The sequence below is a fragment of the Carlito syrichta genome, unplaced genomic scaffold (assembly GCF_000164805.1).
Source record: "Carlito syrichta isolate Samal-C Ts95f unplaced genomic scaffold, Tarsius_syrichta-2.0.1 Scaffold301952, whole genome shotgun sequence".
NCBI lineage: Eukaryota > Metazoa > Chordata > Mammalia > Primates > Tarsiidae > Carlito > Carlito syrichta.
The window spans coordinates 93,692-121,551 of NW_007246048.1; the positions used below are offsets into that span (position 1 = coordinate 93,692).

The 27,860-nt window shown below is 47.1% G+C and overlaps 2 protein-coding genes and 1 pseudogene across 11 annotated transcripts in view; 1 reads left to right on the forward strand and 2 right to left on the reverse strand.

The window, feature by feature from the left end:
* The window catches only part of ADD1 (adducin 1), a 62,720-nt gene extending 35,977 nt beyond the window's left edge, over positions 1-26,743 (forward strand). For 2 of the 10 annotated variants that reach the window (XM_021711233.1, XM_008055771.1), the window contains 12 exons: positions 595-675; positions 917-1,066; positions 3,638-3,781; positions 3,885-3,983; positions 5,375-5,551; positions 9,497-9,748; positions 12,407-12,508; positions 13,180-13,269; positions 14,013-14,105; positions 18,659-18,815; positions 22,599-22,697; positions 23,307-23,341. In XM_021711233.1, coding sequence (XP_021566908.1) covers positions 595-675; positions 917-1,066; positions 3,638-3,781; positions 3,885-3,983; positions 5,375-5,551; positions 9,497-9,748; positions 12,407-12,508; positions 13,180-13,269; positions 14,013-14,105; positions 18,659-18,815; positions 22,599-22,697; positions 23,307-23,341 — 1,479 coding nt within the window. Of the gene's footprint in view, positions 1-594; positions 676-916; positions 1,067-3,637; positions 3,782-3,884; positions 3,984-5,374; positions 5,552-9,496; positions 9,842-12,406; positions 12,509-13,179; positions 13,270-14,012; positions 14,106-18,658; positions 18,816-22,598; positions 22,698-23,306; positions 23,342-24,796 lie in introns of those variants that run through there. The other 8 variants (XM_008055766.1, XM_008055762.2, XM_008055764.1 and 5 more) reach the window with 8 other exon arrangements.
* Positions 8,361-8,676, reverse strand: LOC103258062 (annotated as a pseudogene).
* Positions 26,744-27,286: 543 nt separating the features above from the next.
* MFSD10 (major facilitator superfamily domain containing 10) overlaps positions 27,287-27,860 on the reverse strand; it is a gene marked incomplete at its 5' end in the record, with an annotated part of 2,963 nt that continues 2,389 nt past the window's right edge. The window contains one exon of the mRNA XM_021711234.1: positions 27,287-27,818. Within this exon, the coding sequence (XP_021566909.1) occupies positions 27,571-27,818 (248 nt within the window). The remainder of the gene's footprint in view (positions 27,819-27,860) is intronic.

Consider the following 27,860-nt stretch of genomic DNA (forward strand, 5'->3'; position numbering starts at 1 on the left):
ATCGCCGGAGCCCTGCAGGTCGAGGCTGTGGTGGCCGGGAGCGGCCACTGCACTCCAGTTTGGGTGACAGAGTGAGACTCCAACTCAAAAAAAAAAAAAAAAAAAAAAGATCAAGCAGTAAGAAAGAGATTGCTCTTATTTGTGATTTTTATAATTGTCTGTCATTCTACAGGTTTTGAATACTTAAAAAAATTGTTTTGACTTTTTAAAAGTAAGTCTTGATTTTAGTTTAAATTATGCCCCTAAGGAATGACATCTTTTTGCTTATGATAGTGTTTGGTAGCCACCAGAAGGTGAAATAGAGTAACTAGCAATCATTTATTGACCTGTCAGAGGCCTAATGTAAAACTGATTTTTTTGTCTGTAAAAGCAATTATGAGTGTGACCAAGAAACCTTTTATGTACTTGATAAATTACTGCAGTACAGTAATGGAAAGCTTTCAGTACCTGTTGGCTTTGTGATAGGTACTGTGCTTAAATGTTTCCCTACAGAGCTGACTTAATGCTGTCAACAAACCCATGAGTTTGTGGCCTAAAAAAGATGCACATAATTTTAGTTGGATCTTTGAACTAACTCAGGCATTTTTCCCGCAGACCAGAGTGAACTCTGAGCAAGAGCACTTCCTCATTGTTCCTTTTGGACTTCTTTACAGTGAAGTTACTGCATCCAGCTTGGTAAGAATGTTCTTCTCTTTGGTGGCATGTCTGTGCAGGTTATGTTAGGTCATTAAACACCTTTAAATCCAGCTAAACATAGAAAACTCAGAAGATAGAAAAGAGCTCATGCTTTATGTGATTAGTTCAGCTAAAGAAAAACCTTTGAAAGGAGTTATAAACATTTAAAACTGGGGTTTAAATAGTTTCTAGTCAGGGTAATTTGAAGTCCTCTTGACATTTAAAATGTTTTTACTTTCAGGTTAAGACCAATCTTCAAGGAGATATAGTAGATCGTGGAAGCACAAATCTAGGAGTAAATCAGGCTGGCTTCACATTACATTCTGCAATCTATGCTGCCCGACCAGACGTGAAGTGCATTGTGCACATTCACACACCAGCAGGGGCTGCGGTAAGTGGCTGCCCTGGTGTAGTGTCTTGAATTCCAAAGCTGTTTAGTGAGAGGCACTTCACATTTCCTCTGAATTGCCCTCCCTATGTAGCATCTAATTTTCAAAAACCTGTAGTAAGTCTGAAAATGTCTTTTAGACTTAACAACTAGAAAATCATAAAGGATGGGAGGAGAGATCAGATTTCAGGGTGTTGAAGACTGGGGAAGTGCAAAATGACAGGAGTGAGTGGATGCCTTACTTGAGAAGAAGATTGGGATGGGGGAGGGCAAAATGAGGGGGTGGGCTCAGTGAAGGGTGTTAATCTGAGCATGTTGAAAGGCTGTGGGGAAGGAGCTGGGCAGAGTGAGAGGGTGAGGCCTAGAAACCAACTGCCTGACTGCCTCACGGCTGTCCTGTGTAAACCAGTGGAACCCAGGCTGAATCATGCTTGGGATGAAGAAGAGAAGCAGTTGAGGAAAGAGGCACAGACAGTGCATGCTGTTAGGAGGCTTGATTTTCATGGCCAGAGCCTCCTGGAGTGCTCCCTGCCTGCTCACCAAGCCTCATCCCTTCTGGTGTGAGTGTGAGCGGGCCATCTCGATAAAACCCCAGACCCTTCAGCATTAAAATGCACATTCTAGCTGTGGGAACCAAGCCATGTGAAAGTGAGATACTATTGAACTATGCATTTTAATCACCAATTTTATATGAAGGACCTTTTAGGATTATTGTACAACAGATGACCTCGTGGATTTAGTAATGTTGTATTTTCATCTTTTTTTTTTTTTTCCAATTAGGAGTTTCATTTTGTCACCCCCGTTGGAGTGCAGTGGCACGCTCATGGCCACTGCAGCCTCTGCCTGCTGGGCACAGGTGATCCTTCTGCCTCAGCCTTCCAAGTAACTGGAACTACAGGCTCGCACCACCATACCTAATTTTTTGATTTAAAGTAGAGACGAGGTCTCACCAAGTTGCCCAGGCTGGTCTCTAACCCCTGGACTCAGGCAATCCTCTCACCTCTGTCTTCCAAAGTAGTGGGATTACAGACGTGAGCCACCGCATTCAGCTTCATCTATATTGATGTTCTATTGTTATGCGTATTGAATTATTTAGATGAGTATTATCTCTGGTTTATTTATTTTATTTTGAACATGTGGTTCTTTATGCCAACATCAGAGTTTTATTAGATATATTATTCTATGAATTATACAGTTTTTCCCCAAAAGAATGCATGGTATTTCAACCACTAAAATGTCCGTGAATTTTTAAGAATCATTAGAGGAACCTTTGAGTATATGGTTTTGAACAGCTACCATGTAATGGTTTTTTAAAATTATCAAAATAATTTTGCTTGGTAAGGAAATTTTTTCTTACATGAGGACTGATACTATGAAGGGAGTTAAATGTGGTATTATCTTTTTAGATTAACCATTCCCTATGAAATTGTTGTGCCTATAGATAGTATTTTAATATTTGGAGCCTATTATTCTAGAGTCATTTAATGATACATTAAAAAGAAAACCTTTGAAATTAGCATATTCTAAGGCTACTTTGGGGAATTTTAGAAAACGTAAGAACTATATGAATACTTTGGTTTTTTCTTTTTTCTTTTTTTTTTTAAGTCGAGTTCTCACTCTCACCCAGGCTAGAGTGCATTGGTACTATCATAGTTCACTGCAACCTTGACATCCTTGGCTCAGATGATCCTTCTGTCTCAGCCTCCTGAGTAGCTAGGACTACAGGCATGTGCCATTATGCTGGCTAACTTGATTTTTTTGTAGAGATTAGGTCTCACTGTGTTGCCCAGACTAGTCTCAAACTCCTAGACTCAAGTGATCCTCCTGCCTTGACCTCCCAAAGTGCTGGGATTGTAAGTGTGAGCCCATGCACCCAACCTGAACACTTAGATTATTAACTTTGAGACTCAATTTTACTTAAATATAGAAAAATTATACAGTGTAAGTATCTAAAACTTTTATGATTTTGCTTTTATCTAATTTTCAAGTATTTCAATCTTACCTGTAACCTAAGATGAACAGTATACAAAAACCTTAACAGCACTTGGAAAGCCTCCTTTTTTGGGGGATGGAGGGAGTGTTTTCTTAGAGAAAGGAGTCTTGCTTTGTTGCCCAGGCTGGTCTCAAACTTCTGGACTCAAGTGAATCTCTTGCCTCAGCCTCCCAAGTAGCTGGGACTATAGGTGTGTGCCACCGTGCTTGACTGGAAAGCCTCCTTTTGAAATGCATTGACTTCTCAGAGGAGTCTGTTGTCTACTCCTTGCACCAGACCCAGTGCTCATGGTATGATTAAATCCAAGCTTTCACAGCATTTGTAATCAGTGGGGAAAATGTCCAGAAAGATGTGGATTTTCTTGAAGGGCTCTCCTAGCTTAGTGATGATAGCTTTTGTTTTTAAGTGCGGATTGTTAGTGAGCCTCAGAAGTAATTTATCTTTAAGTTCATAGGTTCATTTATTTTCAAGAAGAGAACAACATAATATATTTCCTCTTTTTAAAAAAAATTTATTTCTGTGAGGAAAGCATTTGCTATGTTATCATTCACTGTTTAATGCTGGCTTTTGCTTGTCTCTAGGTCTCAGCGATGAAATGTGGCCTCTTGCCAATCTCCCCAGAGGCGCTTTCCCTTGGAGAAGTGGCTTATCATGACTATCATGGCATTTTGATGGATGAAGAGGAAAAAGTTTTGATTCAGAAAAATTTGGGGCCTAAAAGCAAGGTCAGTAGACATCAACTCTGATTTTTAAATTATAGAGGGAAGAAAAAAGCAAAATATCAGTCTTTTTGCCATACCCCATAGAGTTTTTATGCTTTTCCCTCAGGTTCTTATTCTCCGGAATCATGGGCTCATGTCAGTTGGAGAGAGTGTTGAGGAGGCCTTCTATTATATTCATAACCTTGTGGTTGCATGTGAGATTCAGGTAAGGGATGCCCATTCCAGTTGGTCTGCTATTTATTTAGATGTTTCTGGGGTTCACATAGATTTTTTGATGCTTGTTGTGAGTGTTTGGGCAATCTCTTTGCCAAAGATGAGCTCATGAATTTGAAAATTGATCAAGAGAAATTTAAGTTGGCAAAAGATTACTGGGCTTTCATTTCTAATTTTTTTGAGATGAAGTCTCACTCTGTCACCCAGACTGGAGTGCAGTGGCACACTCATGGCCACCACAGTCTTGACCTGCTGGGCTCAGGTGATCCTTCTACTTCAGCCTTCCAAGTAGCTGGAAATAAAGGTGTGTACCACCATGCCCAGCTAATTTTTTGATTTATTATAGAGATGAGGTCTCACCATGTTGCCCAGTCTGGTCTCAAACCCATGGGCTCAGGTAATCCTGTCACCTCCTCCTCCCAAAGTGTTGGGATTACAGGTGTGTGCCAATGCACCCGGCTCATTTCTAATTTTTTATTTTTCAAATATACAATTCATTACCATTTGTAGAATACGGGTGTGTGCCAGACTAAGTGCCAGCTGCTTTTTTTTTTTATATAATCTCAATCCCTGTTCATATGACCTTCACAGTACTCCTTTAGAAAAAACAGGTGCAGAGAGGTGGAAACTTCATGATCTCACAGCTGTGAGTGCTCCCTACATCAGATCACTAGGTCTGCTTAACCCCATGTTCACATTCTCCCTGCTGTTTCCTGACTTATGTCTGTGGGATAATGAGGTCCCATGGCTTTTTTTAAAATTTGTTTTAAAGATGTGGGATACAATTCAGGGTTAGGTATACAAACATAGATTATGCAGGTACCCTTATTGATGAGGTATGCTTCTCATGTCTTTTGTAGGACCTGAAAGGTGCTCTATTTTCTCACTTGTTCATCAACTTGAGTGCTGAATGTTTTTGTTATGGGAAAGTAAAACTTCTGAAAATAATCTTGTGATCAGTCCATCGTTATCCATCTTTCTTTTTTTATTCTGTTGAAACCTACCCTTTTTTTTTTTTTTGCATTGGAATCTCACTCTGTCACCCAGGCTGGAGTGCAAGTGGCATGCTCACAGCTACTGCAGCCTCGACCTGCTGGGCTTAGGTGATCCTTCTGCCTCAGCCTTCCAAGTAGCTAGAACTACAGGCATGTACCACCATGCCTGGTTAATTTTTAATTTATTGTAGAGATTAGGTCTCAGGGCTAAACCTGTGGGCTCAGCCAATCCTCTCACCTTGGCCTCCCAAAGTGCTGGGATTATAGGCGTGAGCCACTGCACCGGGCCACAAACCTGCATTTTTATTGAAGTGATCTCTCATAGTCATCTGATCCTTTTGATCTCAGTAAGGAACTTAAGCAATGGTGTTTCCGTGTTTTGGAAAAGGTTCGAACTCTGGCCAGTGCAGGAGGACCAGACAACTTAGTCCTGTTGGATCCTGGGAAGTACAAAGCCAAATCCCGTTCCCCGGGGTCTCTGGCAGGGGAAGGCACTGTATCACCTCCAAAATGGCAGATTGGTGAGCAGGAATTTGAAGCCCTCATGCGGATGCTCGATAATCTGGTAAGAATGGTGTTACCACTGGATGATAAAGCTTTTATTCTAAAAGCACCAGTGTTGGTGGATTTTTTTTTTTAGTTGAAGTCTCACTGTCCTTGCTGTCGACTGGGCTGGAATGCAGCAGCACACTCACGGCTGGCCTTGACCTGCTGGGCTCAGGTGATCCTTCTGCCTTAGCCTTCCAAGCAGCTGGAACCGCAGGCTCGTGTCACCACACTTAGCTAATTTTTTAATTTATTGTAGAGATGAAGTCTCGCCAAGTTGCCCAGTCTGGTCTTAAATCCTTGGGTTCAGACGATCCTCTTGCCTCCGTCTCCCAAAGTGCTGGGATTGCAGGCATGAGCCATTGCGCCCATCCATGTTGGTGTTTTTATGGCAAGTAAAATAACTGTCTTCATGCAGTGTCTAAATGCTTTCACCATCAAAAACACCAGGGTTATTTAACTTCTAAGCTAAATCATGATAAAATGTTGTGAAGGTTTCTTGTATTTTGTTTTTTAAAGATAATTTTGTGTTTGGACTTAGTGGGAACAAAAGCACGGAGAATACAATAGGCTACAATAACTAGCAGAGTTAGCTCATAATCATCCCACAAACAAGTGAGAGAGAAGAGATTTTCTAAATCAGTCAAGTGTTTGGGGTTTTTGTTCTAACAGTAAGTTCTAGAAGTATGTGGCCTGATTAATGTGTTCCGCAGATCTGCTGCCTGACTACTGTGTAGAAGACCCTGAGCTCAGAATGTTCCAGAAGCTGGGCTGTGGGACTTCCAGCACAGCAGAGAGAGTGTGACCACATACGGTGTTATGAGTACATGCAGGATGTGGTCTGTGTTAAGGGGCTTCAGTGAGGGATTTCAACCTTTTGCAAGGATTGGAGAGAAAATGTTATGTAGAAGGTAACCCTTTGGAAATAACTTCAAAGAGTAGGTAGACTATCAGTCCAAGTCTGAAAGCCTGGGCGAAAAAAAGAATAGGTATTATCACAGAAGCTGAATTGAGAGAAGGAAGGCCTCCATGGAAAGAGCCACAGCACTGCTGAAAATAGTTTGGAATGTGTGCTATAAGGTGTACCTTTCCGGTTTACCTCTGATTTTTTTTTTTTTTTTTGAGTTGGTGTGTCACTCTCACTCAGGCTGGAGTGCAGTGGCACACTCATAGCCACTGCAGCTCCAATCTGCTGGGCTCAGGCAATCCTTCCACCTCAGTCTTCCAAATAGCTAGAACTACAGGCATGAGTCACCACGTCTGGCTAATTTTTTGATTTGTTGTAGAGATGAGGTCTCACCAAGTTGCTCAGGCTGGTCTCAAAACCCTGGACTCAGGTAGTCCTCTTTCCTCGGCCTCCCAAAGTGCTGGGATTACAGGCTTGAGCAATTACACCCGGCCCCACCTCTGATTTTTCCAAACTCGTTAAATACTCAATTCTCAGAACCATGTAAGAACACTGTCCCCTGGGTCTCAGCCCTGCAACCAAGTTATCAAATAGCTCTGCAGCAGAGCTCCTTTCAGGCTGCACATCAGACTTCTTAGGGGGGTTCAGGAAGGTCCATTTTCATGCCACATGACATTAAGAAGTACAGATGAAAGGAAAAGTCATGTTAGTGGGTGGAAGAGATGCCTTTAGAAGGACCAGCATCCTTGTGTGCTGTCATGGCCATACTGGGCAAGTGCGGCATGTTCCAGCTTACTAGAAGACAGTCCTGGCCATTGGACCAGGTCACAGGTGAGATGGGTGGCTTCAGGAGGCAGGAAGTTTAACTTTCCTGAGGATTTTGGAGCAAAAAGAGCTCACAGGTCTTATTTGGGCTATGATAAGTGTCCTCACAGAAATTCTTTGCATTTGGGAGAATATTGGGGCTAGAAAGAGAGAATTAGGAGTTTTCTGTCTGGAAGTGATAGATAGTTACAGAAGTAGATTTAATCAGTGGCAGAGGAATGAACAGAGAGAGCAGAGTCTTGCATAATGTTTGAGTTCATTTAAACAATATTGATTGCAGTAATTGACTGTCTACTATTGATTCATGAATAGGACACAGTTCTTGCCCCCAGGAGTTCATGACCTAGTAATTCCAGATGCAGCTCTGCCCTTGTGATCTGTGTGTGGTGATAGGAGTGATGAGAGCTTTAGGGCAGAGATCGGGCCTGATTGGTTAAGGAAGCGGGAAGAGGAGCAGAAACTCAAAAAGAAGGTGGAAGAAGCAGTTGGTGTCAGGTGGCCGGCCAGAATAGTGTAGTTCCAGCGGTCACAACTGTAGAAGTCTTGAGAGTAGGGTAGCCATGGCCCGGGCATGCTTGTTGGGAGCAGATCATTTCACTTGGCCCAGCGTGCGAGGCATGCTGCGGTTGGCCTACCCATAAAGCCCCCTGTCTCCTGTAACATTTACTGTTCTTCTGCCTGAAAGTCAAGTGAGAAAGGAGAGACAGGAGGTAAGAATCCACACCAGCCTGCCACATCTTATGCATTTAGTACATGCTAGAAGTTGGGGAGAAGGAAATCAAAATCAGGCAGCAACTGATTTGATAGGGGAGGAAGATAAAAGAGACATTCATGGCAAAAAGTGTGTTTTATTCAGTGTCCTTAATGTGCACAGATGATTATTATCATGCGTAAGGTTAGAAGGCCCTGTAGTTTATAAGAAGTGAACTGGACAGCAATCATTGATCATAGTCCATGTTTTAACTTAGCATCTGATCAGCTGCATTTGTTGCTTGTTAATAATTTTGTAAGGTAGAGAATAGTTGACAGTTTCCATACTATAAGAAATTTTGTTTCTTTTTTTTTCTGCAAAGGCTTTATTGAGGGACTGGGAGGCTTAGTCCTTTTTGGTCGCTGCCTTCCTCATGGCAGCCAGGACGTTGCTCAGCTCTTCTCCTTGTGCTTCCTCTTGGTGTGGATGTGTGTCCACCTATGTCTTGCTGAACCTGAGCACCCACTTGTCCTTGGAGACCTTGAGCAGCTCCATGGCACGTGTAGGGAGTGAAGCCTCACATCTCTTGGATCATGTCCCACACAAACTTAGTGTGCTTGGTCAGGTGCCTGTGGCGGCAGCTGTGCCTCGGTTTGCTCATGTTCTTGGTCACCTTGTGGCCCTTGTTGAAGCCCACGGCCATGGGGTAGTGCAAGGCCATGGCTGCTACGTTCCAATGGCTGCCATGGCGGAAGGGCTGTAAGAAATATTTTATTGAATGTTTACAGGTAGAAAAATGCTGAATTGTTTCCCCAAAAATTAAGATATAATTTCAGTTTTGCGAAAAAAGGAACAAATCCTTTTTTTCTTTTTTTTGAGTTGGAGTCTCACTCTGTCACCCAGACTGGAGTCCAGTGGCTGCTCCCGGCCACCGCAGCCTCGACCTGCTGGGCTCCGGCGATCCTTCCGCCTCAGCCTTCCAAGTAGCTGGAACTACAGGCACGTGCTACCATGCCCTGCCAGTTTTTGATTTATTGTAGAGATGAGGTCTCAAACCCGCAGGCTCAGGTAATCCACTCACCTCAGCCTCCCAAAGGCGCGGGATTACAGGCTGAGCCACCGAGCCTGGCCCTTCTGTACTTTTTATAAGTGAACTCATACAGTGTATATTCTTGTCCCATTTGGTTTCTTTCACTCAACTTCATTTTTGTGAGAGTCATCCATATTGTTGCATTTGGTAGTATTCTTATTCTTATTGCTGCATCATAGGCCATTATATGCATATACCACATTTTATCTGTTCTACTATTGATGGACGTTTGGTTGGTTTCCAATTGTGATTTATTAGTTATAGAGCTGCTGTCAACATTTTAGGGTCTAGTGGAACACATGTGCTTCTCTTGGGCATAAAATTAGAAGTGGGATTGCTAAGTAGTATGGTATGCATAAGTTCAGTTTGAAGTTTTCACACGACTTTGCAAAGTGAAACCTTGTTTTGAGATCTGGAATATTGACTGTCTTTCACTCTCTTTGGACCCTAGGGCTACAGAACTGGCTACCCTTATCGATACCCTGCTCTGAGAGAGAAATCTAAAAAATACAGCGATGTGGAGGTTCCTGCTAGTGTCACAGGTTACTCCTTTGCTAGTGACGGTGATTCGAGCACTTGCTCCCCTCTCAGACACAGTTTTCAGAAGCAGCAGCGAGAGAAGACAAGATGGCTGAACTCTGGCCGGGGCGACGAAGCTTCTGAGGAAGGGCAGAATGGAAGCAGTCCCAAGTCGAAGACTAAGGTGTGGACGAACATTACACACGATCACGTGAAACCCTTGCTGCAGTCTCTCTCGTCCGGTGTCTGCGTGCCAAGCTGTATTACCAACTGCTTGGTCTGTGCCTACCTTACTGTTCATAGTTAGATGATGTAGAGCAAGTTGGGTAGCTGGGGCTTCGGAGGCTTTGGGATCTAGCTCTTCTCACTCAGATGGAAAGCGAACCTCATTCACTTTCGTTTAGTCTGACCCTAAGTCCACTTTATGCATTAGCTAAAATTAAAGTCTGCTTGAAACTGCTTAAGATATAATATGCTTCCTCAGTAGTTCTACTATAATCTGATTCCATACATAGCAAAAATACTAAATAATTTACACGTATTAACTTATAACCTCTCATTTAATTCAAATTATATTCAAGGACTCTTAATATTTCCTGCATGAAAACGTAGTCCTGTCCTAAATCTGCTATTTTAGTGTAAGCTCCAGTGTTTCATCAAGTCACTAAAATCTCTTCTTTAACTCTTTAGTGTTTTCTTAAGCAGTTTTCCCTTGTGCATTGATGTATTTTTCTGCTGACCCTTGTTCCCTCTCCTTAGCGTTGTTCCCTTGCTTTCTATCCCAAAGCCTCCGAATGCATACCACCAGCTGCCCTCTGCATGGACTGTTGCATGTGAGTAGACGGCCATAGTGGTGAGTCTTTTTCTGACTCCTGCTGGGTGCGGCATGACCCAAGTGCAGCGCAGGCCATCTGCAGGCACCAGCGACAGACGCTGCAAGGGGTGCTTCGTTTCAGTATTGATGCTGCTCCGTTATTGTTTGCCCTGAAAGGTGCTCTGATGTCCTGATGCTGAGACCTTCCTTTGAAGATTGGTCTTTACTCCTCCTGTAACCTACCTCCAACAGTCTACCCAGCTCTGCTTTAAAATGTAGTAGAGAGGCTGGGACAGACTCATCTATGCATGACAAGTTCTGTAGGAGTTCAGTTGAAATTAGGTTGGATGCTCCTAAAACCATGGGCAACTAAATAAACGAAGTGGGACTTTCTTTTCCCCTTGTAACAGTGCTTTTATTTTATAGATTTATTAAGGAAAAAAGAGTTTTGTCTTCCCCAGGTGGTCCTGGTGTTTGCCTGACACACAGTTGGTGAGAAGCCTCTGTGCTCCTGAGCAGTTATGTCACGTGGGCAGGGACCCTGCGTGGCTGTGGGGCTCAGAGCATTGGAGAGCGTCTCTCTTCTTCCCTTCTTTCTCCCTCCCTCCCTGTCTCCTTTCCCCCACTCCTGTCTCCCTTTTTTAAAATTTGCTTCATTTGCTTATTTTTTTTTACTTGTTTAAAAAAAATAACACACCTTTCTGCTGATGGTGTACATAGTGCTGAATTGCTGTGATGAATTTTTCCAAAGTGCCTGTGCGGCAGCAACTTTGAGCTTTATTTACTACTCACTTGAACAAAATTAAATCACTGTAGGCATTTTAGTCAATGTGTACATTGAAGGGAAGACCTCATTCAGCATTTATATTTGTTTCTTATTGTTCTGGAGTAATACAAATTCCATGCAGTATTCCCAGGTTGGTATATTTTAATTTATAATGATTGTTGTTAATTTTAAAATGTATTCCAGCTTCTGAGGTTGTTGTTTTGATGTTTTGCCTAAAAATTGTTTTTAATAAAACGCTGGAGTTGTTTTTATCTGAGAAGATAACCATCAGTGAGTACCCACAGCTCCATGCCCATTCCACACTCTCCTTCACAGTGGCTAAGCATTTGACAGTTTTGTTGCTTTCTTTAAAGTTGTATGGTTTATGGCTATCTTATTGCCTCTCGAAAATATTCTGAAAGGCATAACATTTGCTCTTGAAGATGGGCTTGTTTTAGTGTTCAGTGCCCACTCAAACCTAAGAATTAGAATTTGATTTAAAATCTCATATTTGATTGGATATCCAAAAAAATTATGAGTGGAAGACACAGCGTGCCGACAATATGCGCTGATATCTAAAACAGCCTTAAATTAAGGACTCATGAAGCGCTTCAAGTTTGGGATATTTTTGTAACACTCAAAAATATTAAGTTATATAAAACATTCGACATCACCAAACTCTTCTACCAGGTAGCTACTGTATAAGTGTTCATACAATAATTTTCTTGGGTTGAAGTATTTATGCAGACAGTGCATTCTGATGCTATCATTTATTTTAAAGCAAAACTTTGGTGATGCCCACTCTTGCCTCACGGTACAGACTCCTCCCTAGCCCTGGGTAGTAGCATCACATTGCTTTCCATGATCCTGTCATCTCATGCTTCCAGTTGGCTTTGGTGTTGGATGACTCTCAGAGCGGTGAACCAATGGCCTCTCAGGGACCTCCCCTGGCTGGTCCGAGGGGTTATGGGACTCAGCTCTGTCGTCAGCCTGCATTGTGATCCAGATTCAGCTGGGCTAGATTTCTAGATGGTCCTTTTCCATTTGTCATGATTCCGACTTCTACCATTAACTGGTTTTTATGAGGCCATATCCTGTTCCCATGGTGACTCTGCTGAGTGATCCAGAAAATGCGGTCATTGGTTCAGTCCTCTCTGTGATGTTCAGTGCATGACCAGATGTGAGATAAGTTGGACAGATTGGATGATATGTCACTTAATATTGTCATAATTCTGACTTTTCAACTGTTCTTGATATTACAGTGGACTAAAGAGGATGGACATAGAACTTCCACCTCTGCTGTCCCTAACCTGTTTGTTCCATTGAACACTAACCCAAAAGAGGTCCAGGAGATGAGGAACAAGGTACGTCCTGCCATCAGCACTCAGTCGGAGCTTGAGTGTGGGATTGGGAGGGATGGCAGTTGCTTCAGGGGCAGAGGGTGTGCTTGCTTCTAGCAGAGGATGTCTGCTGCTGTTATCACTTAAGTCATCTCTACACTGCTGCTGCTCTACTGATAGTGTGAAGTGTGAGCAGCAGACAGTTTTTTGGGTCCTATTGATTCTTGAACTGATATTTGCTCACAGGTCAGAATTGGAAGCTGTAAAACCTGTTCCTAGCAAGAGCAGACAACTGCCTTTGCCTTTCAGGGTTCATTCAAAGACTTGTGAATGGTGTTTGGTGTATCACAGCATGAGATCCATCAGCATTCACAGTATCACTAGAAGATGGGTACACAGGGAATTTTTTCCCCAAGTTAATGAGTACAGTGAAAGATCTGTGCCCTACCAAAGCATCTGGAAGGTTTGGAAAGTTGGAATAGTCCCTTTATCCCTCCACATTCATGCCCCACTAAGCATATTGGACCAGTCCCATCATGCAGGCATGGTAGTCACTCAGGATGCACTGGGCTGCCTTGCCAGAGTAGAAATGTAGCTTCCATGTGACTGGGGTTCAGATGCACAAACAACATGACTCCCAGTCACAGCGTGACTTCTCAGGACTATTGACGTATGCTTCTCCTTCCCATCCTCAGATCCGAGAGCAGAACTTACAGGACATTAAGACGGCTGGCCCTCAGTCCCAGGTTTTGTGTGGTGTAGTGATGGACAGGAGCCTTGTCCAGGTGAGAGCTCAGAATGTCTCTGACATTAGTGGGTGGTGGCTGTATGACCATCTGCCCCAAAGTTATTCTTAAATTGAGAGAGAATGACTTTATGAGGTAAGTATTCTAGGCAACCATTTACCTTTGTTAAAATATTCATGATAAGAAACAATTCAGTCACTTTTCCTTGAGTTCTAGACCAAGCAAGCATGCCAAGGGCTATGTCCATCCCTCTATTCCCTGCTCCTTGTAATGCATGCATATGTGGGGGTGGCACATATGCCACCAGCTTTGGGACCTGGATTCACCCTGGGTTTAGCAGTATTCTGGGTAAAATGCTGGAAGAGGGTGGGTTGAAGGAACTCTTGTTCTGGCATATAATGCTGTCTGCAACAGAGTGCTGCTTGGGTTGCAGAGGGGTGGGGACCTGTAAATGTGGTACACATTTACATGCATTCCACAAGATGACTCTACCTCGTGGCAAATGGAAGATAATTGTGTAAGTAGTTATCTCTGAAAATTAATATGCCACCTAATGCTTTAAGACTCTGCAGGGGTAGATGACTGTTGTTGCATTTCTGAATTTGGCCACCTGTGGTCCTGGTTTCGTGTTTAGTATCTGCACGTACCACTGTCATTACTGCTGCATTCACTGTTGACAGCTGTCCCTGCTGCATGCTCTTAGCTGGCTCCATCCTGTGCTCTCAGCTAGTGTTTCACAGGCTGGGCCTTGTGTGCTCTGGTGACTCAGTTTACTGTTACAGGATGCGCCCCTCTCTGACTGTACGGAAACTATCGAAGGGCTCGAGCTTACAGAGCAGACCTTTAGTCCCGCTAGATCTCTCTGTTTTAGAAAGGTACTCACTGCCTTGTCCTTGACCACCTGTCGGTACATGCTGCTCTCCTTTCCTATTCCCCTCCCCCTCTCCTCTCTTTAGGCTTTGTCTTAGTTCCTGGACTAGCTTGAAATGGATCCTTAAATTATTTGTGAGATTGTATGGAAGGTTCTGTTCTACCTATTCTATTCTTTAAAACATTTGGTATGAGATATTTTAACAGTTTTCAGCATTCTGAGTTGTTGCTGAGAAATGGTCGATCTGAGTGATATATGGTGCCTTTCTGAAGTTCTGCATGTGACTTTGGTCAGTGCATGTTTTGGGTTTCAGAATTTGCCTTTTCCATGATGCTGACTGCAGTTGGGTTCCTCTGGGCAGTCTGCTGGCAGTGGCTGCTTCCCTGTGTGCCCTTCTACCCTCGCTGGTTCAGCTTTGGCGGTAAATATAATGAATGTAGCCATCAGAGGTCAAATGATTGAAAGATGTCATTTCAGAGGAACGGGAAGTCTTTATCAGCCCTTGTTGATAAATGTATTTATTTTTCTCTATAGAAATCCCTACATAATTTTTTAATGCTGCAGAGGAGAAAGACTTATGAAAAATTAAAACCCAAATTGTAATTTGTGTGCATGCATGCATACCTAGCGTGTACAGAAGGTGAAAGATCTGTGTGGTCTAACTTGCCTGAATAGAAGGGAACCTTCCCTAAGCGTTTAGACTGCTAGTGTGCAGAACTTGAAGCACAGGGCAGAAAGTGGCCATCTGTGCAGTGTGAGTCTTAGCTGTGATGTTTAGCTTCTGGTCAAAGTAAATTTCCAGGCTATCTCTTTCACTTAATACACCTTCAGTGAGATGCAGTTATCACTTTAGTGATGTTCCAATTGCCAGATAGAGGTAGGTTGTGCCAAAGATTCTGGAATCCCTGCTAGTAACATGATTTTACATATTTATGTATTGATTCCATTGGTCCCGTTTTCCCCTGTACTTAGAATTTACTTCCAGCTACTATTCTTGGAGGAACTTCTCAGAGCATAGAGGAAAGATGACTCTTTTTCCCTTCAGTTTTGGTTTTTTTTTTTGTATGTTTTGTTACTTTGTTGCCATCTTGTTAGTCAATCATTCTTTATCTCAGGTGTGTGTGTGAGGACCTGTGTTGGCCATGAGCCCAGGAGGCCTGCCATGCAGAGCCAGCTTGCAGTGCAGCCCTCCAGCTTTGTGAGGCCAGAGCAGAGTCGTAGATAGTCACTGCTGTGCTGTCTCTTGGGTGTTATAGTGCACTGAGTGGATTTTATTTGTCTGTTGTTAGGGCTCTCCAGAAAGCAGCCTGGAGAGCTGTGTTAAATCGTCCAGTTGCAGCTTTGTTTGCCCTGTCCCAGTGGTATTCAGACGTGGGGGTGCGTCACAGTCACTGGAGTGCTTCCTGAAGGATAGAGATAGAGTCCCCATCGTCTGAACACTGTGCTGTGAGTGACACATTCCACTGCACATTGACCCTAGAGGAAGAGAAGTTGAACGTAAATCCTTCTTCTGGCTTTTTTTCCCCTCCCTCCCTGTTTCTGAAGTTCACATTTGCATCCTTGATCTTTATACATATTTCATTCTTATGGAGAGAATGCTTTGACTCCTAGATGTCCTTTACTGGGACTGTTGTTCCGTTTCCTTTTAGGTGGACTTCAAGATGCAGACAGTATTGCTCCTTTTGGAACATAGTGCTGCTTGTTGGCAAGTGGAATTTTTCCTTGACCAACTAAGGAGGACTAATTCCTCAAAACTCTTCCCAATGAGGCAAGTTTATAGAGTCTTGCTCCCATTTGAGAACTGAAGGAACAGGTCTTTGGGACAGGGCTGGGGGCTTTTCTTGTAAGGTCTTTTCTTTGCCTTCCATTTCTCCCTCCCTGGTGATGGCTATTCACACAGGTGTTGCCTTCTGACCAGAGAAGGGACAGCGAGTCATAGTTCCCAGTGGGATGCTGCCAGTCAAAGACTCTGTCTACTTGGCTTTGGACATCACAACACATCGCCTGAAATGACATTGGCCTCTGCATTTGATTGCAAGTAGATTGAGTGGCTAGAGACGAGAGTGTCATTGTCTACGCAGCAAACTGTCTAGCCCAGGGAAGGACTCTTGGGTCTGATTTGTGTACTGTGAGCTTCCTTGTGTCCACATGTGCCTCCTCAGGGGCTGTGCCCCTGCCACCCTTCATGCTATGTGGTGGAAACGCAAGGGGCAGTGAGACCACCTCTCAGACTCTCTCAGTGACTTTGTGTTGAGCACCTGGAAGTGTATGGCCCATCGCTAAGAATGTCAATCAAGATCTGAGTTTGTCCTGCTGACATGAAAACCTGGTGCTTAGAGACATCTGTCACTAGCCCAGGTTCTCACAGCTTTGGGGGCGGAGCCCAAGCTGCCTCTGTCAAGCACAGAAATCATTATTGGGCCTGTTTTTTTAGAGCCCCTGTCAGGTGACTGGGAAGGGAGGGAAGCAGTAGGGACCTCCATGGGGCCTGCTGGAAGAGAAGCTGTTGCACACCCCGATTTCTCAACCTGATTGTTCCACAAGTGGCTCATTCTCCTCTGCATCTCAAGTATTACTGTTTTTTTCCCTCCAGAGTGACACAGTCACTCTGCTCCTATGTTTGTTCACAGATGATCTTGACAGCAGCTTGGCCCTTAGGTGAGGTATTTGGAGGAGGGAACCCTTTGCCACTCGAAGTGGGAGCCTGCCATTCTTGCCTTGAGCACTGGCTTTCCTGGCATGGGAGGAGCCTGATTTGTCCTCTGGATCACTGAAACTGGAAACAAGGGCTTTGATGCCTGTGACAGTCGTTTTTTGACATTTTATTCCTTTACTCGTTTTAAACATCTGATTTAAATGAATTTAAGCATTTCTTTCAAACCTCATGTCACCCTCTCTTTTTATTGGCAATGATACCAGCATGTAGGTGCAGCTAGCCAAATTGTCATCAATGTATAGAGTGCCATCACTTGAAGGAGGCTGAGCAGTTGTCAGTCCAACCAGCTTCTCTTGCAAATAGTAAGGACTGAGGCCTGTGGACAGGAAGGGGCTTGTGTTGGTCACAGAGCTCACAAGTAGCAGGCAAGGATTCAATTTCACGTCTCGATGAGGCAGGACTATTTCTAAATAGAAAACCAGTCAGCCTCCGTTCAGGCCTAGTAAAAAGAGGGCTCCCCTTGACCATTTAGACTGTCATGAGTCTCCAGATTGTTGTGCAGGAGTTGTCTGGGCTCTGAGTCACTTGTCAGTTATGAAGGGCTCCTTACACCCTATATTCTGCCAGGTAGTGACCACCCATGTCAGCTAGTCTAGGTTCCCCTGCCTCCGCCTGAGGAGCATTTGACCCATGTGAGCTGGATTTTCCCAGGAATGAGCTTGGCTGGAGGGCTTTCTACCTCTGATATTCAACCCTAACTGAGGCAAGCACTGAAGGACCAGGCCTGCCATCAGAATGATTTTGTATTCTCCTGTTTTCGTTTGTTTTTGGAAGCTGTCATTAAGTCATATGCATGGGTGTGAGTTCTGGTTAACTTTTTCAGAAGTGAATCCCAGAGCATTTGGGGGCATTTTCCTGCTCTTGACCCAACCAGGCTGCACTGTGGGCACAGAGCTGTACTGGGTCAAGCAAGTGTGGGTAGAGTGTAGAGTGTACCCCCAGGGCTGCCTGTCTCACTGTGCCCACTTGCAGGCTCCACCTCCTTTTTTTTTTTGAGTTGGAGTCTCACTTTGTCACCCAGACTGGAGTGCAGTGGCCGCTCCTGGCCACTGCAGCCTCAGCGTGCTGGGCTCTGGCGATCCTTCTGCCTCAACCTTCCAAGTAGCTGGAACTACAGGCGCGCGCTACCACACCTGGCTAATTTTTGATTTATTGTAGAGATGAGGTCTTACCAAGTTGCCCAGGCAGGTCACGAATCCACCTCCTTCTTAAGATTGGGCATGGTCTATGAGCTGCCTTTGTGCCTTTGCTTTGCTTTCTTCCTTTTTTCCTTAGTACAAGTTCTCACAATTTCCAAATTCCTCAGACAATACTGGTGTCCCTGGGACATTTTGCTGTCTGTGAAAGGAGCTAGTTATAAACTAAGTGCATTATTAAAAGAACAGAACTTATCTGTACTCTTAGACTATAAGCTTATCTCCAAGTGTACCTTACTCTGAGTGTTGTAACTTATGACGTTTTCTAACGTCACAAGGGAAAGTAGTTGACTTCTATTCAGTAATGGGAAAGGACCTCTCCCTCTTCTGTCTGGCAATAAGAACCCTTCCTGAGGTGTACAGGTGCTCTTGAGTCTGCACTTGGGACCTTTACTTCTGAAACCTGAAGGACTTTTGAAGGATTTCTTCTGTTACATTTGTTTTGTAGCATCGAACCATGTTTCCACATCTGCCACTGAAGGCTGCAGCTCAGCCAAGGCCTTGGGCCCATGGTAGTGCAGTCTCAGGGGTGTCTGTCTGCTCCCAGAAAGCCTCCCGCCCCCACCTGCCTACAGCCTGCCGGGGAGGAGGGACAGTACCCATCAGGCTGGGCTTCTGCAGACTAGATATCCATTTTATTCACAGGGAGAGCTGGTAACAGCCTCCAAGGCCATCATTGAGAAGGAGTATCAGCCTCATGTCATTGTGAGCACCACGGGCCCTAACCCCTTCAACACGCTTACAGACCGTGAGCTGGAAGAATACCGCAGGGAGGTGGAGCGGAAGCAGAAGGGTTCCGAAGGTGAGTACTCAAGGGTCCTGGACACGGGGTGGCCCCAGAAGGCGAGAGAAAGTGCTTGGGGAACTTCTCTTTGTTCAGGTGGTGACAAGAATAGTCATGTGCATCAAAGACTAACCTCGTATTTGATTTAAGACCAGAATGTTATTTCCAGTCCCCATTTCCAACCTAGTGTTTCAGGCTGGAATGGAAGAAATTGCAAAGTTAGACACACTTGTGAATGTTCCAGGCTGTGAGGGCACTGGGCCTTCTGCCAGGGACTTCTGTCCATGTGGAGTAATCAGAATATTCACATAAGAATTCACTAATCTGTTATCCAGCTTAGGTGACATTGGGAGACTGTGTCTCTACAAAAAATTAGCTGGGTGTGGTGATGCATGTTTGTAGTGTCAACTCCTCGAGAGGCCATCGCTTGAGGATTGCTTGAGCCCAGGAATTGGAGGCTCTGGTGACCCTTGATGATGCCACTGTACTCCAGCCTGGGCAACAAAAACAAAAAAGCCCACTAATTTCGTTAGTTGGTAGAAAAGCCAGCCTGAATAATGGTATAGTTACTGTTATTTTGAGACAGGGTCTCACTCTGCCATCCAGACTGGAGTGCAGTTGTGTGATCATAGCTCACTGCAGTCTCAAACTCTTGGTTGGACTCAAGTGATCCTCCTGCCTTAACCTTGCAAAGTGCAGAGATTACAGGCGTGAGCCACCACATTGGCCTGAGTATTATCTTTAAGAGACATTTATCTCTTGTATATGCTCAGAATTTCTATCTGTTAAAGTTTCACTGCAGCCTCCATTTTGATTCATTAACTCGCACGGATCGTCCTGAGGAGTCACATTGTGCTGGGCGCCTGCTGTGTGTGCACCCATGCATCTCTTCTGATTCTCAAATTGACCCTAGTGATGGGCTGGTTCCCGCCAGCCGGAGCAGAGGAATGTGGGGGTCAGAGACAAAGTAGTTCCCCAAGGGCAAGGTTGCATGGGGCAGAGCCCCAACTTGGACTCATGTTCGGTCTTACACGTGGCACTTGGCCTCTGTTCAGAGGGTTGCTCTGCTGTCCTTATTACCATCACGTTTGCGGCTTGGGGTTTCACTGGTTCTTCCTCATCTGTGAAGACCAACTCTTCTCTTTTTATTGTTTTTAATTTTATTTATTTATTTATTTGAGTAAGAATCTCACTCTGTCGCCTTGGCCTCCTGGGCTCAACGATCCTTCCACCTCAGCCTTTCAAGTAGCTGGGACTATAGGCATGCAGCTTCATGCCCAGCTAGTTTTTTAAAATTTACTGTAGAGATGAGGTCTCACCAAGTTGCCCAGACTGGTCTTGAACCCCTGGGCTCAGGCATTCCTCTCACTTCTGCCTTCCAAAATGCTGTGATTACAGGCGTGAGCCATTGCACCCAACTTTAGTGTTATTTTTAGTTGTTTTGCAGTTAGGTATAGTCTAGCTGCCGTAGGGCTTTTTCTGCCCTTCAAAATAGTTCACACAGGGCGAGAGGGGCAGCTACTCCAGCTCCGCCACTCTTGTTAAGCAGTGCTCAGACTCAAAATGACTGCTGCAAAGTTCTTCCTGCAGCCAGGCTTGTCAGACTAATCTCCGACCCCCATTGCAAGCTCTTTGTAGGGATTGGGAGAGGGGTAGGCCCCCTGGCCACTATGGCAGCACTTCAGAGTGATGGCGCCATCCATAGCCCGGAAGCACTCCTGCTAGGAAACAGGGATGCCAGGTGCCTTTCACGACTCCCCATTCCTTGCCAAAGGCTGAGCTCAGAATTTTTTTGTTTTTTGAGTTGGAGTCTCACTCCGTCACCCAGGCTGGAGTGCAGTGGCACACTCATGACCACCCCCAGCTTTGACCTGCTGGACTCAGGCATTCCTTCCACTTCAGCCTTCCAAGTAGTCGGGACTACAGGCGTATGCTACCATGCCTGGCTAGTTTTTTTATATATTGTAGAGATGAGGTCTCACCAAGTTGCCCAGGCTGTTCTCAAACCTGTGTGGGCTCAGGCAATCCCCTCACCTTGGCCTCTGAAAGTGCTGGGATTACAGGCTTGAACCGCCACGCCTGGCCTGAGCTCAGAATTTAAAAGCAGCAGAGTCCTTGCTGCCACCACAGGACCTGCCACTGGGCTGGGTGAGGCTGGCAGATGATCCTTCCTGGTCTGGGGTCTGGCTGCCAGTGCAAGGAGTGAGTGCAGCTGGTAGGCAAATTTTCCTGGCCAGATAGCTCACGGTCTCAGTGATTGACTGGATTACTTACTGACAAAGGTGGTCACGCTTTGGTAAACATTAGTTTTACAACAAATGAAAACAAATGGCTCAAAGTGTCGGGAATTCATGGAGGCGGGTGGTTTCAAACTTTAGGTTTTGAAAAGTAGATCCAAATATTTTGAGAACTACCAAGAGCTGCAGGCCTCCTGATGCCTTTTCCATGAAGGCTGAGACCCTTTCTCTCCAAGCTCCCAGCACCAGCCTCTTGTCCACTGGGCACTGAGTACCCTTGGCTGGCACCAAGATGACCTTAGGGGCACAGGATCCCCCATAGGAGGTTCAGGCCAACCTTAAGCTCCAACCCAGATCTTTTTACTAGAATCTAAGTGTGTACTCCTTGGTTTACTCTCTGGAATTAGCCTTGCTTTTGTGGTCCTCAGTATGTGGGTCTCAGTGTTTGAGACTGACTGTTTTGCTCTCTTGGGTCATAGAGTCATCCTGGGAACTGCATTTCTCTTAAGGAGACCTTCAATTCACTCCAATTTAAGTCTTGTTTTAGACCAACTATTTACGTGCGGTGGCTTAGCCTATAATCCCAGCACTTTGGGACACTGAGGCGAGAGGATTGCCTGAGCCTGGAGGTTCGAGACCAGCCCAGGCAACTTGGTGAGACCTCGTCTCAACAACAAATCACAAAAAAACTAACCGGGCATGGTGGCGTGCATCTGTAGTTCCAGCTACTTGGAAGGTTGAGGCGGAAGGATCGCCTGATCCCAGTAGGTCGAGGCTGTAGTGGCCATGAGCGTGCCACTGCAGTGTAGCCTGGGTGACAGAGTGAGACTCTAACTCAAAAAAAGAGATGTTATCTATGTTTTACTGTGAGTTTGCCATAATCAGAAGTGTCTAGAGGCTAATGGTAACCACTTTGAGCACCTCTTGTAATTGCAGAAGTCAAATGTAACTTGTATTCATCTACAGTTTTAACAGTGTTTTCCTTCCTTGAAATGGGCATACAATTTTTTGCCACTGTGTGTGTGCGCGCGCATGTGCTATACGTGTGCGCATTTAAGTATTATAGTTACCAAGCTTAAATTATTGGTGGAAAGTGCCCGGCCACTGGAGGTAAAACCAGAGTCGCGGTAATGTAGCATCATTTGAGATAGCGAGTAGGGCAAGGGGCTCAGGACCCCGACTGCTTGCTCAGCAGGGAGTGCCCAGGCAGTGAGGGAGGGGCTGTTCACTGGCAGAAGATAGAGGAGGGTGGGCACACTGGTCGCAGTCTGTTGCGGCGGCAGCTCTGGCAGGTTCTCTTTGGAGTCAGAACAGACCTTTTTGTATCCAGAGTCGGTGAAACGATTCTGAAATCGAAACCAGTCACTCAGCATCCCAGTCGTCGTCAGCCTCCTTCATCCTCCTGGAGAGGGAGGAGGACAAGGGCGAAGATGGCTGTGGCATGTGCCCGACGAAGCCTGGCATCCTGAGGCAGCAGCTCAGCCCCGGGAAGGCTGACCCACCTGCCTTCGAGGACGGTGGAGGCTCACGTGTCTAAAGCTCTTTGCCGTGTCCTTCTCTGCAGAGAATCTGGACGAGACGAGAGAACAGAAGGAAAAGAGTCCTCTAGACCCATCTGCTGTGCCCCACACCCCCCCCAGCACTCCCATCAAGCTTGAGGAAGGTGAGCTCAGGGCACAGCAGGGGCGCGGCTGCCCTGCTGTGGGAGGGTGCATGGCTTCACGTGTGCTGCAGCTGGACGCGGTCGTAGTTCTGTTGACACAAGTGTGCATTTGCGTCGAACCAGTACGTGACATGCTCTGAAGCTCCTGGCCTTTTCTCTTGTACTGGTAATTGGAGGCAAAACAGATTGGTTAGTGAGCTGCTATGACCAGGTAGGAGAGCACACCTCAGAGTGGTGCCCACCATCACTTCTGATGTCAGTTTTGCCCACGGCTTGCACACTTCTCTTACCGTACCATGTTTAGATGACACCTCTGGAAATGCCTTCCATTGTGTTTGAGCTACAGTGACTTGCTGCATTAACTAGTCCACTGAGAGTGCTGTACTCTGGTCACCTCTCAGACCACCGCATGTCTGTGGTGTGTGATCTGGGTGTTTGTCCCTTGGTCTCAAACATCATGTGTCCGTGAGGCCTGTGGCTCAGCCCCACCCCCGTCCTGTGTTCCGTAAGAATGGCTTGGCCTTTCTTCTTACATAACCCAATGGCTGTGACTGAATGCATAGATTCTCTACTTGTGCTTTTCTCTTCTTGTGGCTGCGTTACAAACAGGAGATGGATGTGCTAAAGAGTACCTGTTACCGTAGTAAGTACCACTGCGTCTGGCCTTCTGCTCTTTAACCAGAATGCCCTGTGCTTTGCCTCATTCCCCTGCTTCTTTGTTGTTTATTTTGTTTTCTGTTTATTCGAATAAAAACAGCCCCCTTTTTGTACCTCGTCCCTCAGTGGCCTTCCTAGAAGTGGCTGGGTCGCCTGAGCACTGTAAGCTGCCTGCACGGGTGGCAGGACGGCCTTGGGGCTTCCACCGCTACAGCAGCGCTGCCCAAGCACTCGGCCTCAGAAGTGCTTATGTTCAGCCTTGGACAAGCTCTTTTGATGGCTGGGTGGGAGGATTTTACCCCGCTGAATCAGATGTCAGCCTAAGTTCAGACAGGGTGGGCTTCTGCCACCTGCTGCATGGAGTTGGATTTGTTTGGACCTTTCCTTAAGCAGGGACTGGTGATTTGAGGTGGGCAGAAGAGCGATAGTTAGCACTTAGAAAAAGGTGGCATTGGGTCAAATGATAGAGGTTCTGAGCAGCCCAGGCACCCTGACCTGGAGCATTGGCTGTCGTATGCTTGGCAGGGTCGGGGGTCATCAGTGTACCCGCGGCACTCCCTCCTGCCCTAATGAAGTGTGGCTCTGGATTGTCCTGGGGCAGCTGGCAGGGCCAGGGCACTTCCAGCCTCCTGAAGGTGAAGCACTGAGTGTTTGGGATCTGGGCCTCCTGCGCTTCTGACTGTGCTCAGCTCAGCTCCTCCCCATCCTGATTGTGGCTTGATTTTAAAGTACTAAACGGCTTGGTATTGCCTAACATGCAAGTTGTTTGTAACTCTGTAGGCCGTTTGAAAATCCACAAAACTGGTGTCCCCTGGGTCAGTGAAAGTGCACCAAGGCCACCCGGTGGAAGCCAGCCCCCAGGCTTTTCCTTTCCAAGAAGTGACATTGGCTCCTTTATGTTCAGATGGCCACTGTGGAGATGGCTGGAGTTTCCGCACCTGCTCCTTGCCTCACAGCCCCCCTCTCCTTTTAGGAGACGCTGAGATGGCTTTGCTCTGTTGGGTGCTGATGTCATACATGGCACCTGGAGGTTAACTGACGATTTTCTACTGGCTGTTCTGGGGAAACCAGGTGTTGTGGGCCCAGATGTGGGCTTAGTTTCAGGACTACTAATATGGGCGTTAGGGTCATAGGCAAATTTTTCAAGTGTTTAATGCAGAATGTTAACGACCGAAAACGTCCTCATCTTACCTTGTTGCAGTCTCTATGGCTGGGGGAGCGAGGCCTGTGACAGCATCTGGTTTTGTCATCTTGCTGTCCAGAAGGAGCTGAAACTGCCCCGAGACTCAGTCTACGTTTTATACCATTAGCTACATCCAGCCTTAGAGTAGAGTGTATATCGTGTAGTTTCTTGTCTTGGTAAAAATTCAGAGTCATCTCAAGCTGCCCTTTGAGATCTGGGCAGAAACCTTGAACCCTGCTTCTCTCGCCCCACCCATCAGACCTTCCACAGGAGCTGACTTCTGGAGATGACAGTGATGCTGCCACCTTCAAGCCGACTCTCCCCGACTTGTCCCCTGATGAGCCTTCAGAAGCACTTGGCTTCCCGACATTAGAGGAGGAGGAGGAAGCCCGTGGACCCCCGAGCCCCGCCAAGCCACCCGCCGAGGCCAACCCCGAGCCAGCCCCAGCAGCTGAAGAAGCTGTCCCCACAGCTGCCGAGGAGGGGGTGGTCGCAGACCCTGGCAGTGATGGGTCTCCAGGCAAGTCCCCGTCCAAAAAGAAGAAGAAGTTTCGCACCCCTTCCTTTCTGAAGAAGAGCAAGAAGAAGAGTGACTCTTGAGGGTGGCCCGCCTGCACTAACACTGTTGTGTCAGAAGCGACCCTGGTTCCGCCAGCGTCCCCGATTGCGTCTCGTGCTCTGTCCTCTTGTGTAATGGAATGCAAAAAGCCAAGCCCTCTGCATAGCTAGAGCTCCCCTCTTGTGACCAGCGCCATGCAGCCTCCGGTGCTACCCGAGTGTGTGCTCTGCAGCCCCTGCCCTGCTGTGGGCCTGCAGCCTCAGGTCCTGGGGGAGCCTTGGGCTCCGGCGGCCCCTGAGATGTGCGCCCCCCCACGGGTGGTGGTCATGCTGGAAGGTACTGGAGGCTTCTGCTGGTTCTGGTTACAGGTGTCACCCTCCTGAGCCTTGACCTTTTGCTGTCCTTCCTGTTGTGAAATAACACACACTCTGCCTCGGCTTGACTTCCCTTCCCCCTCTACGGCGTCTCAGGTGACTGAACCAGCCTCATGGCTTCCTTTGGCATTATCTGTTCCGTGATCTCCCTTGATTCTCATCCACAAAGCCTTGGTCCTGTGAAAACACTTGTGTGCCCACCAACGGCCCAGGGCACCATGGCTGCCTTGAGGAGGCGGGTTTGGGCTGGATGCTGGGCCTGGGCACCACTGCAGTGATGTGCGTCTGACGATCGCCCCTTGATCAAAACCAAATTCAGGAGCTCAGAGTCGCTTAATCACTTGGGCCTCTGGAGTCCTGTTGCAGGGAAGGTATATCAGGAGAGGGAAGTGTCCTTTCTAGAATTTTCTTTAAGCAGGCTTACAATTCAGCCTACGTTTTTGACTGTGAACATGAACAGGCTGCTTTTTGCTTTTCTTTTCTTCTCAGAGCCTGTGGCAGACTGCGGCAGAGCACTGCTTGCCTGTCTTGGGGGAGATCTTAGGGGGCTTATTCTCACCTTAACTCTGCCTAAAAGCTGCCCAGGTTTTGATAAAAGGTAACTCAAGGAAGACGCCGGCCCTGGCAGTCCCATCTGACTTTGTGGAGTCCATGACTTGCTCCCCTTGACGACACCATTGTGAATTTTCACTTAACTCGTATCCCTAGAAGGGCTTGAAGCTGCTTAGCAGGAACTGGGGGGGGTGGCCAGCGAGGCTCTCGAGGGTGACCCGCCGCAGGAGCCACCCGGTGCCAGCCTGACTCGGGTGTGTCGGCCTACGTGGGCCCCAGACAGGCTCCCCACTGGGGGACGAGGTAGCGCTGGTGGCAGATGTGGGCTTGGGTCCCGCGCGGGGTGGGCCGAGCCACTTCACCGCCTCCTGACCCAGCACCTCGCAAATGCCGAGGCTGGCTGCATGGCACTGAGCGCTCTCCGAGCTTCCTCTGACCCGCGGGCCGCTCCACTGGCGGGCGAGCCGCTTTTCTCTGTGTCCTTTTGTTGCCAAGGTGGTATTGAAGTACTTAACTGTGGACTCGCCCTTCTCCCCTCCTCGTATCCCTTCCTCGGATCCCACATATGCAATGACTTTTAATTTTCACTTTTGTAGTTTACTTCTTTGTATTACAACAGGAAATATAGTTGCATATACAGGCACAGACTTGGGAGGACAGGTTCTGAATGTCCTCCCTTCATTGTAACATGTTTTACTCACAAATAAAATTCTTTAAGCAATTTGCTTGTCTAAATCTGGAAAGAAGCAATTTTACATTTTACTTTGTTTCCTTAAAATAGGATTTGAGTTTGTCACCCGTCCCCAAAGGAGATCCCCAGAGTGCTCGTGTCTTGGTCATTCTGGCCCAGCACTCCTGCTGTCCCTCCCCATGAGCTGAAGGTGTCCAGGGAGCTGCCGGGCTGGCCCGCAGGGCACAGAAAGCTGCCCTGACAGTCCTTGTGCCCCCGGGCTCGGCAGACCTGTCTCCCCTCACGGGCTCAGCAGACAGCAGTGTGCCTGTGTCCGATGGGGGTGGCCTGTGATAGGGATAGCCCGAGGGCCCCTCCTCCCCAGGCTGCCAGCTTGTGAGGTGCACGCCCAGGTCACCTCACAAGGGCTGAGCTCAGCCCTGGAGGTCCGCATCAGATTTCCCCCTCCACCGTGCAGGGGGCCAGGCTTTCCAGGAGCCTTGTGCTGTTCTGTTCAGTGGAGTAATGAAAGCCGTCCAGCCCCAGGGGCTCCTGGAGGCAGTGGTGAGGCAGGGCCCCTCCTGGAATCAGGCACTTGGTAAAACTCAACAGCCGCTTTATTTTGTCATTCAGAAAACTGGCTGCCAGAGTGTCGCTGGTTCCAAACCAACCCCAGCAGAAACCGTGAGGGCCTTGGAGACCTGACTCCGCCGGGAGCAACGGGGCGTGGGAAGACGAGGGGCAGGGCCTCCCAGCTGCCCGGGTTCCCGGCGGGGCCAGCCCGAGGTGGGGAGCAGCCATCCCCCGCCTGGGTCTTCTGGGCTGGAAGGGGAAGCGGGCGGCAGGGGACCGGCCCAGGCGCGGGCACAGCAGCCCAGCTACTCAGCCTTGAGCATCTGGGCCGGACGCCGCGGCTTCTGCAGCAGGAAGAAGGGGAGCAGGAAGAGCCCTGACCACACGGTGAAGCAGGCCTGTGCCCCGGCCAGCCAGTACACTGCGGAGAGAGCAGGGCTCAGCCGGGCCCGCGACACAGCCCCGCCTGGCCCTGGAAGGCCGGGCTGGGCGGTGGCCTCAGGTGGGCTGCAGCTGGGGGAGCAGGAGGCGGCACAGGGACCCGAGGGAGGCCCTGGGGTACGCTGTGCCCCCAGTGCCGCCCCCGGCCCTCACC